Source organism: Equus caballus, chromosome 14, assembly GCF_041296265.1.
Source record: "Equus caballus isolate H_3958 breed thoroughbred chromosome 14, TB-T2T, whole genome shotgun sequence".
Lineage (NCBI taxonomy): Eukaryota > Metazoa > Chordata > Mammalia > Perissodactyla > Equidae > Equus > Equus caballus.
The window spans coordinates 15,429,482-15,441,243 of record NC_091697.1 but is presented as its reverse complement, the minus strand read 5'-3'; the positions used below and the strand labels follow the sequence as shown (position 1 = coordinate 15,441,243).

The 11,762-nt window shown below is 58.6% G+C and overlaps 1 protein-coding gene across 2 annotated transcripts; it reads left to right on the top strand.

The window, feature by feature from the left end:
• Nucleotides 1-355: 355 nt before the first annotated feature.
• Nucleotides 356-9,680, top strand: LOC138917424 (ral guanine nucleotide dissociation stimulator-like). 2 transcript variants are annotated; one of them, XM_070233683.1, is made up of 15 exons: nt 356-700; nt 1,102-1,212; nt 2,082-2,275; nt 2,877-2,984; nt 3,649-3,839; nt 3,986-4,266; nt 5,052-5,267; nt 5,613-5,716; nt 6,237-6,306; nt 7,085-7,153; nt 7,597-7,671; nt 8,258-8,290; nt 8,664-8,785; nt 8,991-9,082; nt 9,377-9,680. In XM_070233683.1, exons 1-15 carry the CDS (start codon nt 563-565, stop codon nt 9,436-9,438), a joined length of 1,866 nt encoding a protein of 621 aa, XP_070089784.1. In that variant the 5' UTR covers nt 356-562; the 3' UTR covers nt 9,439-9,680. The 2 variants fall into 2 exon arrangements, with proteins under 2 accessions (XP_070089784.1, XP_070089783.1); XM_070233682.1 differs by lacking the exon at nt 9,377-9,680 and having other exon boundaries at nt 8,991-9,370.
• Nucleotides 9,681-11,762: the final 2,082 nt, after the last annotated feature.

Genomic DNA, 11,762 nt, shown 5'->3' with positions numbered 1-11,762 from the left:
CCCAGTCCTGTTTTGAGGGGTACTCCACACTACATCCCACCCCTTCTTGTGATTCTTTCATCTCTAAGTGTGTGCATCAGACACATGGAAACCAGACCACAGGTGTTGTCGCTATTGTCTGTTCTACACTTGAGGATGTCCCAAGGGAGATATTTCTGGCCTCGTCCCCATCGTGCAGGTTGGGTGATTGAGGAGGCCCTGGGAGGCCCATTGGCATTTCCAGGACACAGAGCTTGTAGGAAAAAAGAGGTCGGAACTCAGCTGGATGTCCTCAAGCTGGAACCCTGGTTCCATCTCAAGGTCCTGTGTTGGGATCTGTGCTGGCTATTTGTGTGCAGTTCTGGAGGTGACATGGGCAAGGAGGGTGAGCAGCCAAGATCCCAGAGAGGTTTTCGGTGGGTGTTATTGAAGAAGGCGCCCAGGTAAGGGAAACTTGAGGAAGTGACCTCACTTCCTTGGAGACAGACCCCAACAGAACTTAGCACACTGGTCTCCAGGCGTCCACATTCTAGACATAGCATCCTATTGAGCCCACTTGAGTGGCGACACTGAAGACAAGAGGATGTTCTCCTGCTGTCTCCCGAGTTGTGGAGGCTCTGGCTTCAGGAAAGCCAAGAAAAAGAGCCTTTTCAGTCACTATAGACACTGGCTTGGCCCTCACCTGCACCGCCTCTGTCCAACTGGCAGGAGGAGCACTCAGGTAACACAGGGAAAGCCAACCGGGTTAGGCCACAACTGGATGCCACCCGCACAACAATTTGAGCCTCCTTGTGTGTCGGAGGGGAGTGAGAGAGGGACGGCGGTGCTGAGTGGGGACCCACCCTGGGCAGGAGCCATTTGCTCGGTGTTGGAAGCCTGGCAGTGTGTCGTGTTCCCAGCCTAGGTGGTGGCTAGCAGGATGGGAGAGTAGGTGCTGGGAACCAAGCTCCTCTACCCATAGGTTAGTCCCGAGCCCTCCAGGTGTCATCTCATTCCCTCCCTGGCTAGAGGTCTATGCAGATGCTGCTCGGTACCTGATCTGTGCTGGGGTTTCCTCCTGTGGCCAAGTCGAGGCATGCCCCTCAGACCTCCCGGCCCGGCTCTCGGGCACTGTCTTTGCAGAGCTGCACGCAGGAGGTGGTGGAAGAGCTGACGGATGGCTTCGGGTACTCCATCTCCCTGGACAGGGACCAGCTGCACCGCGCCACCATCAATAACCAGGGCTGCTCTGAGGTGAGAGTGGGCACGGAGGGGTCTTCCCACCCAGGCCCCTGAGATGACCAGGGCAGGCCCAGAATCCAACCTCAAACTGCCGTTCTCCTGGGACCCTAACAGGGCTGTCCCCCATGAGTGTCCCACAGTCCCATTCCCAAAGGAATCTGGACTTCCGCTCCTCCCCACCAGCTGCATAGGAGGGTAGGAGGGCACTCTTTGCATTTTCCTAGGAAGATTAGAGAAAACGTTGATGTCGTTGTCACTTCCCAATAGGCCCTGAGTATCTTTGAATTTTGCCTTTTTTGGAAAATGAAAGCTCGATAACAAGGGTCTCCAAACTCCCTTTAATGTAAAAGAAATAACCGTCAGCGTGTTTGAAAGTCAAAGGGGTTCTCAGAACGTGTCACTGCCCTGTACACTGTTTCCAGACCTGGGAGGGGTGAGGTGGCCACATAACATTTCCCTCCAGGTCAGCGTCTGATGAAGCCTCAGGCAGTTAGAGGGGATGTCCCTCAGCCCTCACTTTGGGCGGTTCTCAGTTCTGAGCCACAGGACATAGAGAAGCCACTTGGCATGCCTAAGCCTCTGTTCTCCTCTCTAGAGAGGGCTGTCTGTTGAGGATTCACTGGGCTGGTGCTCTTCACAGAGGGAGCTCTGTTGTCCCTCAGCGAGCAAATGGCCTTGAGGGAGCTCAGTGTGGAATCGTTCGCAGGACCAAAGTCAGATTGTACTTTGAGAGCCCAGAACTTTGCTGAGTTGGGACCCCTGTCTCTCCTGTCGCAGACGTCTGGGAGGGGCTAGGAGTTCCTGCGTCAGCTGCAGACCCCGATAACGCTGGTGGTTCGCAGTGGTGACCCTGACTCTGTGTCCCTGCTCGTCCCACCCAGAGTGAAGATGAGTCCACTCTGTCTGTCACTGAGGCCTGCAGGATGCGTGCCCTCCAGGCAGGCATGATGCAGAGGCTCTCAGAGACTGTGCTGCCAGCCTTCCCCAGCAGAGTCCTCTGCAGTGTCATCACCTCCCTCTGCAGCTACTCAGGCTCCAGCACAGCCCACCAGGTGCTGGACCAGCTGTTTCCCAGGTGACTGCCCACCTCCCCCTCAGCACAGTGGTGACTCTGCCCACTGCCAGCTGTGTGTCTTGCCTTGGGAATGTCACCGCATCTCTCTGAGCCTGAGTTGGCTCCTCTGAAACGTGGGGTGGGAGAGGATGAACTTGCTAGGCTTCTCCCAGGGATGAATGGGATCAGCCCTCCAGGTGCTGCCCTGGTGCCCGGCTCTGCAGAGAGGGTGGTGGGCCATGCTGTGGTTGCTGGTGGTGATTATTTCTCTGTCCCCCACGGAAAGTAGTCTTCCTCTCCCTTCACTGGCTTGTGGCTTTTTGAGTTTGGAAAAGCACCTGGAGAGCACCCTGTCAAGGAGTTTGAGATGCCATCCAGCTGGCCCTGGTGCTTGTCCTTGGTGTAGCCACTTAGGGATCTCTAGGGCCACAGAGGGGCCACAGGCCCACTCAGACACCCAGGGTGGTTCTGCTTGGAGGTCATTCAACAATGTCTATGAAGGACCTACTCTGAGCAGGACTTCTGGACACACTAAGTGTCACTCAGTGACTGAAGCAGACAGCCTCCCTGGCCCTCCCCTCTAATCTGAGAGTCAGACAGTCACACTTGACATCATTCACAGGTCCCATCTACCCTCCATCCCGGGCGATGCCCTCATCCCCTTTGGGACACATGGAGGCAGCTTGGCCCATTGCGTGCGGGATGCTGGAGGACAGGACCACCTCCCAAAGTGAGTGGTCTTTGGGTCGAGAAGGACGGCCTCCTGTCTCTTGCAAACAGGGTGTGGGGAGAGGATGGAGGCTGTGGCCGGGTCAGGCCTGGGAGAACACTGCATCTCACCCATCTTGTGATTCCCATGGGAGGGCTGAGTTCTGGTGGCTTCCACTCCGGCAGGACTGGACTCAAAGACAGCTGTGCATGGGTCCCAGGCCCCTTGAGAATTGGAAAGGAGACTGGGCTGCGTTGTCCCCTAGAGACCCACTCCCAGCAGAGTCCCAGCCCCTCCTGCCTCCCTTTCTCCACATCCACCCCTTGTGAGCACCACCGCCAGGTCCATAGTAGGAGGTGTGTGAGCAAGCTGCTCCCAAATCTGCTGGAGTCTTCATTCCAGTGGCCCACATTCATGCAGGGCTTGGGTGGGCTGTGTCCAGACCCTTGGGGAGGAGAGTATCGGTGGGAACAAGAGACTCTCACAGACTCTGTGTTCAGCCTGCTGGATGAGCAGGCCTGCCACTGCCAGGACAGCCAGCCAGGGCTCAGGGCTGGGATGGGGCCCTCCTCTGGAGGGGGAGGGTCTGGCAAAGGGGCGCAGATGCTAACAAGAGTGCCTTGGGAGGGCGGTGTTTAAGGAAAGGCCAGGCCACTGACTCTCTGGCCCATCTGCCTCCACGCAGTGCTATCTATTTCCTGCTGGGAACCTGGCTGGGCCAAGGGCAGGATTGCAGGGAGCCCCTGCGGTTTCCCGCTTGGACCCTGCAGCTGGCCACTCTGCACGTCAGCTTTGGTGGCTCCCATGTGGAGGGCCATGCCTACCTTCTGCCAGGCCACCTGGAGCATCTCAAGGCCATTGAGGCCGAACGGAAAGGTGAGGGGACTGGAGTCTGGGAAGACTGTCTGTGTTGAGGTTCATGGGCTAGCGTTCCCTTAGAGGCAGTGGAGCCCTTCCTATCTTTGGAAAGGCACAGAAACTGTCAGGTGTGTGGGTGAAACTTTCTCTTTATCCTGCTCTAGAGCCAGCTCCAAAGCTCCTGCCACTTCCAGAGCCAGAGCCAGTGCCAGCCCCCGGGCTGGAGCCAGCTGCACCTCCAGTCTCACCACGTGTGGTAGAGCTGGAGCCAGCAGCCCCTGAGTCGGCCACTCCAGGACCAGAGCAAGGGCCACCATTAGAGGCAGCCCCAGAGCCCAACTGCCCCTGGGCCGTGACCACCGAGGACCAGCTGCGGGAGGAGAAGCTGAACATCTTGGACTTCCCTCCCCAGCTGGTGGCAGAGCAGCTGACGAGGATGGCTGCGGTGAGCAGAGGAGCTGGCGGGGCGGGTGGCCCCTGCCTTCCCGGTGCCATGAGCCACCCCACACCTGCCATTCCCTGCTCGGGATTCCGATGATCTGGGTCCAAATCCCTGCTCCCTCTCTTATCAACACTGTGACCTGGGCAGCTTTCTTTCTCCCAAGCCTTCGCTGTCCCCTAGCGAACAGGGGACAGTAGAGACGGACAGTCAGAGCACCTGCTGTACAGGGTGGCTGTGCCGATGAATGAGGTGGGAGAGAGTGGAAGGTGGGCAGAGTCTGGCCCTTTGGTGGGGGATGGGCACTCACTGAAGTGCTGCCAGGTCCTTGGGTGGATCCCCCATCTGCGCAGGTGGCCCAGACAGCCTCAGCACTTAGCAGGAAGGTGATGTGTATTGACTCCAGTGGAGACAGTCAAACAAAGCTGGGGGTTGTCCCTGCCTCGGGGGAATGTGCATGGGAATGGGGTGTGGGACCCGAGGGGCACTGGGATGGGTGCATGATGGCCCTTCTGGTGGGCATGTGTGGGCTGCCTTCTGGAGCTTGGAGGAAGTGAGACGGGGCTGGGAGCAAATGTCCCCTCCCTTCCCCACAGTACTGTGTCCGGGGTCATCCTGGACTGGGTGCATTCAGTGGACACAGACAAAACCCAGGGACTCCCACAAGCCTCAGGCCACATGCTCTGCTTCCTGAGCTCCAGTTCTGATCTCACCCTGCCTGGGCCTATGGGGGACTGTGGACGCCGAGCTGGGGTGTGGCAGGACCGGGTGACACTCCGAATCTTCTGCAGGAGCTGTTCAAGACGTTGGTGCCCGCCCACTGCCTCGGCTCCATCTGGTCCGAGCGTGACAACAGGGAACGAGAGTACCTGGCACCCACCGTCCATGACAGTGTGATGCACGACAACACCGTGGCCAATTGCATCCTCGTCACCTGCCTTGGGGACCCCAGCATGACAGCGCAGGACAGGGCCAGGGTGGTTGAGCTGTGGATCAGGGTGGCTGAGGTAAGCCTTGGCACGCCCTGTCTGGATGCGTGGGAATTGCCTCTTGTTTCTCAGCCCTCAGGATTGAAGTCTGGGGTCTTAGTCCCTGGACTGTCCTTTGACCCTCATGCCAGGGCCACATTGACCTTGACTTGAGGTCCCAGTGGGGACAAGCTCACTTCCTTCCTTGTGTTGAGCTACAAATCCTTGTGCCTGGCAGTGTTACTCGTCGGGTGGCAGGTGTGCCCTCCCTGGCTTCCCTGGGCATCTGTCTCCTCCAGGACAGGGGAAGTCCATGAGGGGACAGAAACCAGAGGCAGCAGAACTTCAGCTCCCCATCACGGCTCCATCTCTTCCCTTCCCCAGGAGTGCCGAGGGCTCGGGAACTTCTGTTCCCTCCACACAATCCTTTCTGCCCTGCAGAGCCCTGCCATTGCCCGTCTCCAAGACACCTGGGGACAAGTTTCCAGGTGGGTAGTCTGCTCTCCAGCCAAGCACCATGAGGGTGAGGTGGCCCAGGCAGCCTGATTTGGGCCGGCATGTCCCCCAAAGTCAGCTGAGGCCACCTGGAAGACAGCGAACGCCGGGCACAGGAACTGAGCTGGGTGCTGGGTCTCTGAGTCTCTCAGCGCCCTTAGGCCAGCAGTTCTGTCCCAGGGATTCATTTCCTTCCAGACCAGATCCTGGCTTGAGCCCAGGTGGAGATTGTCAAGTGTTTCCTTTGCAGCAACAGAAGCCTCTATGCAGCTGAAACCAACACTGTTCCAAAGAGATCTGTTTGGGACATCTGGGAATGGAGGCCCCGAGGACAAGAGGGGAGGCCCCTCCGCAGTCCCATGGGGACCTTAGAGCTCAGAGCACCCCAGTGAAATCCCTCATCCAGGCCCCAGGCGGTTTGGATCTGCTGGGTTCTCAAATAAATGGGATTTGCCTTCAAGCATCCCACAGTTTTTCTTGCTTTCTTTCTTTCTTTCTTTCCCCACCCCGCAGGGAGAGTTCTCGAACCTGGAAGAAGTGGGTCAGGAGAGAGAAACGCGTGAGCAGGGAGCTGCTGGTGCAGGTAACCTGGAGGCTGGAGATCTGGAAGGAGGCCAGAAGGAGAGGGGAGGGGAGCATCCCGAGGGGATCCTAGGAGGTGAGGCTATGGCAAGGCTCGGCCCAGGCTGGGGGTCAGAGAGCCCGGTGAGGGTGGGGCAGGCTGGGGCCACTCGGCCAGGCCCTGCAAGACACCCTGCCCTCCCCCTCCCTGTCTGTTCAGCTGGGGTCTGGACGCACCCCTGGAGTCCGGAGGTCGGGGCCTTGGTCAGATTTGGAGCCAGGGCTGGGGTGAAGGCAGCGGGGACAGGGCCTGTAGCTGGCACGGGGAGCAGCCTCTCCCAGTGGGTCTTTGAGCCAGTCACTGCCCCTCTGGGGGCCTCCGTCTCCTCCTCTGGGAAGTGGAGGGAAATGATCAGCGGTGCAGGCCTCCCAGCGGGGTGCTACCATCCAAGGGAGGACAGGAATGTGAGGAGATTTGTGCCGGCTCCTCCTCGAGAGGTGAGGGGAGAGCAGTGATGACACGCGGATGACTCTGTGTCCTCAGGAGACTCCTGGAAGCAGGTGACGTTCTCCTCACACTTTTCAGCTGAGGAAAGAGGGCCAGGGAGGCCTGGGCAGGCCCAAGGTCACACAGGACTGAGTCCTGGAGCTGGGACTGGTCTAGAATCAGAGCACCCTGGAGGTGGGAGCAGCAGAGGCAGCAGGGGACTGGAGCCGATGGCCAGGGTCTGAGATCAGGGGCCTTGGGGGACATGCGGAGGGGAGTATGGGCGCACTGACCCTGTCCTCGGCCCCGACAGGAGGCGACCTCCGTGTTAAAGACTGCAGAGAGGGCCCGCCAGGGAGCCCAGGAGAGGCAGCGGCAGCAGGTGAGGGTGACTGTGGGGGAGGGGCCTAGGAGTCAGAGGAGAGGGGGCTCCCCCTCCCAGCTGGAGACCTCCCTCAGGAGAGGGGCCTTCCTCCTCAGGCGAATCTGCTGTGGCTGCCAAGCATGACGGGCCTGCAGTGGCAGTGAGCGGGAGGAGGCCTGGAAGGGCTGGCAGCAGGGCAGATTTGGGGTGGGGAAGGGCAGGGACCACTGCCCCTGGGAGGGGCCAACAGCCAGCCCTGGGACTTGACTGATGGAGTTTGGTGTTCCTGGAGGGGAGCGGGGGAGGGAATTGTGTGTGTTGGGGTGTCCCGAGGATCCTAGGCTGCTCTGTGTGGGAGCGTGGGGTGGGCAGGAGGCTGGGCTGAGGGGTTTCAGGGGAAGGTTCATGGGGGCACCTGAGAGCGGGAGCTCATCACCATGCCCATCCCGATGGCGGCACAGGGGGTCGTCCCCTCCCTGGTGACGTTTTTCCATTCCCTGGAGCTGCTGGACGCTACGATGGAGGATTATGTGGAGGTGAGTGAGCCCGGAGGTGGGTCCGGGGGCTCAGGCTCCTGAGGGTGGGGAGGAGAGAGTCCTGTCCTGAGCCCTGAGCTCTCTGCATTTGGAAAAGGTCCTCTCAGCAGGGCCTCCAGCCTCGTGTGGGAGTTGGGGTGTCAGGCCCATCTCCCCAGTGGGTGATGCAGGCTCTGCATAAGCCACCGTCCAGGTTCCCTGGGCTGCTGAGGCTCAGAGCTGCCTGACTGTGTGGCCGCAGGAGGTGGTGTCTGAGCTGGACTCAGCCTCTCCCTCTGGCCCTGCCAGTGAGGCAAGAGAAGTCGGGCCCCTCCCAGTCAGGAAGCACATCAGAGGCTGAGCTGTCCCTTCCTGCCTGAGGCCTGAGTCTCCCCACGTGTCATCAGAGAGGGTTGGGTCACAAGGTCTGTTGCCTCAGTTGCTCTGCGCCCCCTGCTCTGGAGCCCAGAGACTGGCCCAGGTCCAAGTCCGGGCTCTGGATGGGCCTGCCCACTGGCAGTAGTGCAACATTGCAAGAGGTGTGGACGGGGGCTAGTGCTGGCCCCAGGGGGCTGTTTCTGATGGACTGCGGCTGTCTGCTTTCCAGGGCAATGTGCTCAACTGTCGGAAATGGAATGAGGTAAGCGGCTGCGGCCTCCCGGTGGGGAGGGTGGGGGTTGGAAATCAGAGACCCCCCCGCAGTGGGCAGGACCCCCTCTGACCCAATCCCCAGGGTGGAACATTTATTTGCACAGTTCGATATACAGAGCTAGGGATCCTATGGCATTGGTGGGTGGGGGAAGGGCTGGCATCAAAGACTCCTTCCTGGAGGCGGAGCTATTTTGGGCCAAGTGTGACAGCAGGCAAGCCCTGACTGGAATCGCAGGGAGGGAGGGTTCCCAAGTGGGCAAAGGCCCCAGACTGGCCCCTTGCCCCCTTCCTCACCCCCTCCACGAGCCCTGCAGGGTCCCCCACTCAGGCCCTGTGGGCATCCTGTGCTTGCTCTGTCCTAGCAATTCAAACTGATGGACGAGATCGAGCTGCTCCAGGAGGCTGCAAATCTGTACACCGTGCAGCCCGACGAGCACTTTGGGGCCTGGTTCCAGGCCGTGGAGCCCCTGAGCAAGGAGGAGAGGTGAGTCGGGTCAGGAGTTGGGGGAGGGCAGGGCAGCCTCTCTCTGCTGACCAGCTCCAGAGCCCATGGCCGTTGCTCCATGGTCAGCCCCTGATCTGATTGCATGGCGACCCCTGGGGCCCTTCCACCCCAGCTGCTGGCAGGCTCCAGGACGCACATGTGATGTGTGGCTCCTGAGAGCTCCCAGCTCCGCTCTGTCCTGTAGCTACAGCCTGTCCTGCCAGCTGGAGCCCCGATACCACTGGGTCAGAAAGATTCGACTCTTCTTCAAAGGCAAGAAGAACCGCTCAGGCCAGAGTGAGTGTCCAGACCGGCAGTGGCTGAAACCATGGGCTCAGGAAACATTCAGGCTGAGCGTGGGCCTGGGGAGGCAGACAGCTGGCCCTGGGTTCCAGCTCCACTGCTGAGCAGTCCCGTCCTGGGCGGTTGCACTCACGTTTCTGGGACTGGTTTCCTCCTCTGTGAAGTGGGTGACGCTAAATCAGATGGGGTTCTCTTGGCTGACTGAGCACAGAGCGCAGTGGGGGCCGGGATGGGGTGTGCACTGTGGTTCCAGGGCAGGCCGCTCAGGAAATGCCTCTCTTTCTCCAGACACCAGACCCCCAACCAAAGGCCCAGTGGTGGTGGTCGATGACCTTCCTGAGACCAGCTGAGCTACAGCGGGGACACAGCATTGACACTCAGGGTGCACAGGGCCACCTCCCCTGATTCTGATGAGGAGAACTTTGTGATCCGTTTCTTGGGGTCCCCTGTTGGCCACGAGGGAAGGCACCAACCCCTCTTCCCCCTCCCCCCTTTTGCCCAGCACCTATTTCCCTATTTGGCAGGGCCATATTTTGCTGTCAATGGTAAATGCTCCGTTTGAGTATTATATTAAATTGTTGCTTCTTTCTAATCCTGGGAGTGGAGGTGTGAGTCTTTCGCTCGCAGCACTCATGGAAACCAGATCCGGAAACTCACATTCCTCCTCGAATTTAGAAATCTCCCAGAGTGAGCGGCTCAGTTTATGTGGAGAAGGGAGAAGTGCCAGTCCCCTCCCTGGCTACTGAAGGACGTGCCCAAGTGCCCCTCCCGCCGAGGACAGGATCATTGCAGTGTGGTTCACCCTGTCCAGGAGCAGAGATGGCCCCTCCGACCTCTTGGGACTAAGCGGTTGGAGGCGTTTTCTCAGGCAGAGCCACAACCACTAAGCTGGGTGTGTCTGTCAAACTAGCACGTGCCTGTCCCTAACACACGTCCTGCCCAGGACAGTGGCTGCCTTTCGACACTCTGCTGGAAGAGGGAACATTTTCCCAGTTTCTCTTGCACACAGATTAGGACCTTGTTTTCTGATTCAGTCTCCGCAATGGCTTCAGCTCTAAGTGGGGAAAATACCGTCAAAAGCTCAAAACGTGCACATAGAGAGGACGAGGCCAGAGGAAGGTCCTGTGGACATGGACCATGGGCAGGCAGGACTCTTCCTTCTCGGGCCCACTAGGGGCTCCCTGTTCACCTCTGACCTAGACTGGATCCCCCTGGGCTTCTGGTCCCTGACTCCGAATACCATTTCCTGCTTGTTGCCTATCCAAGGGGAAAGCTGTGGGATGCAGCTTTTAGGGCCTCAGCCAGGTCTCCCTCCATAAACCTAGTGCTCCCTGTGAGGTAGGATTTTCAGCATCTCTGCACTTTTGCATACAGTTGTATCTTGGGGCAGAAATTCCCTAGATGCCCCCAGCCTTTCTCATCATCATCGTGACCAGGAATGACCCTACAGTCTCCCTGCTGCCGAGGGTGACTTCTGGGCCTGTGTGCTTCCCAGGCCTGTGGTGTCGGACAGTCCCAAATTTACACAATCTGGAGTATTTTTAGTGATTTTCCTAAAGTCGTTGCTGTGCCTGAGCCCAGCAAGTGTGCAGCCCCTCGGCTGGGTGTGTTCTTTTCCACAGTCTTGTGCTGTGGTTCTGTCATGGGGATGTGTGCCTTTCCTGTTGGGAGCTTTGAAAGAGGAGGCCTAAGAAGGGTGTGAGTTGGGGGTCTTGCGGGGAATGTCAGCAACCTGATGATCTGTGGATGTGCGTGGACACAGCCTTACCAAGGGAAATGCTGAAATGCTTCCCATCTGGGTGCTAAACAGACACTGCTCTGAGCTCAACAGGAGCACCGGGTCCAGAAGCAGGAGCGAAAGCGTGACCACCCACCCTTTGCAATGTCGTCCCTTGGAAAGAGCCTGAAAGACAAGGGCAGGGTGAAGCGCTTGGCACTTCTGAGTTATCCCCTCCTTCCTGGTGGCTGCAAGTGTCACTCAGACACAGGCAGGCTGGGCTCTGCCAGGGAGGCCATCTCAGCACAGCGGGAAGCTGAGGATCAATCCTGGTCCCCGGCAGCCCAGGTCTTTGCTGATGCGGCACAGCCACCCAGCAAAGAGACTTGCCAGAGGAAGGTGGGGAAGGCTGTGCTGTCCCTCGGAGGAGAAAGAGTCGTGGCAGGTCCCAGGGCTAGCCCAGGGCTGGGATGAAGGCATGGGTGTCCCAAGAGAGTCTCCTCCGGTACTGGGGTGCTCCTGAGAGCCGACCTGGCAGGTAGCAATATTTAGTTTGTTGTGGGAGTACAGCTGTGGACACAGGAGGCACCATTCATCCCATCTTTGGGTTTCCAAATTGGAAGTAGGTTGTGGAAGTCCACGAGGAAAGAAATTAGCAAATCTGGATGAAATGTTTCTTGTTCAAGGCACACAGAAGTTACCAAAACTGGCTTCCTAGGAGCTGACTTAGGGGAAGAGAAAGTAACAATGTGAGTCCCTTGAAATGCCTCAGGTGAATATGGTGTTGGCAGGAAATGCTCAAAATATTTGAGGAACTGGTAAGCTGGGTGCCATTTAAACTATTCCAGGTCTAAGGACGGATGCTTGCATCTTGGCTTCCAGTGCAAGCGAAAACAAGGCCACTTTGGGATTCAACTCAGTCTTTCCAAAGTGGTCGATGAGACGGCGTTTGTACTC

What these genes read in the sequence shown, in the direction of transcription:
- LOC138917424 (XM_070233682.1), top strand. Translation starts at nt 563, where the DNA reads ATGTTCTCCTGCTGTCTCCCGAGTTGTGGAGGCTCTGGCTTCAGGAAA. An exon ending in AGCTGACGAGGATGGCTGCG is followed by an intron (nt 4,267 to 5,051) that starts GTGAGCAGAGGA and finishes AATCTTCTGCAG; the next exon opens with GAGCTGTTCAAGACGTTGGT. An exon ending in ACTGTCGGAAATGGAATGAG is followed by an intron (nt 8,291 to 8,663) that starts GTAAGCGGCTGC and finishes GCTCTGTCCTAG; the next exon opens with CAATTCAAACTGATGGACGA.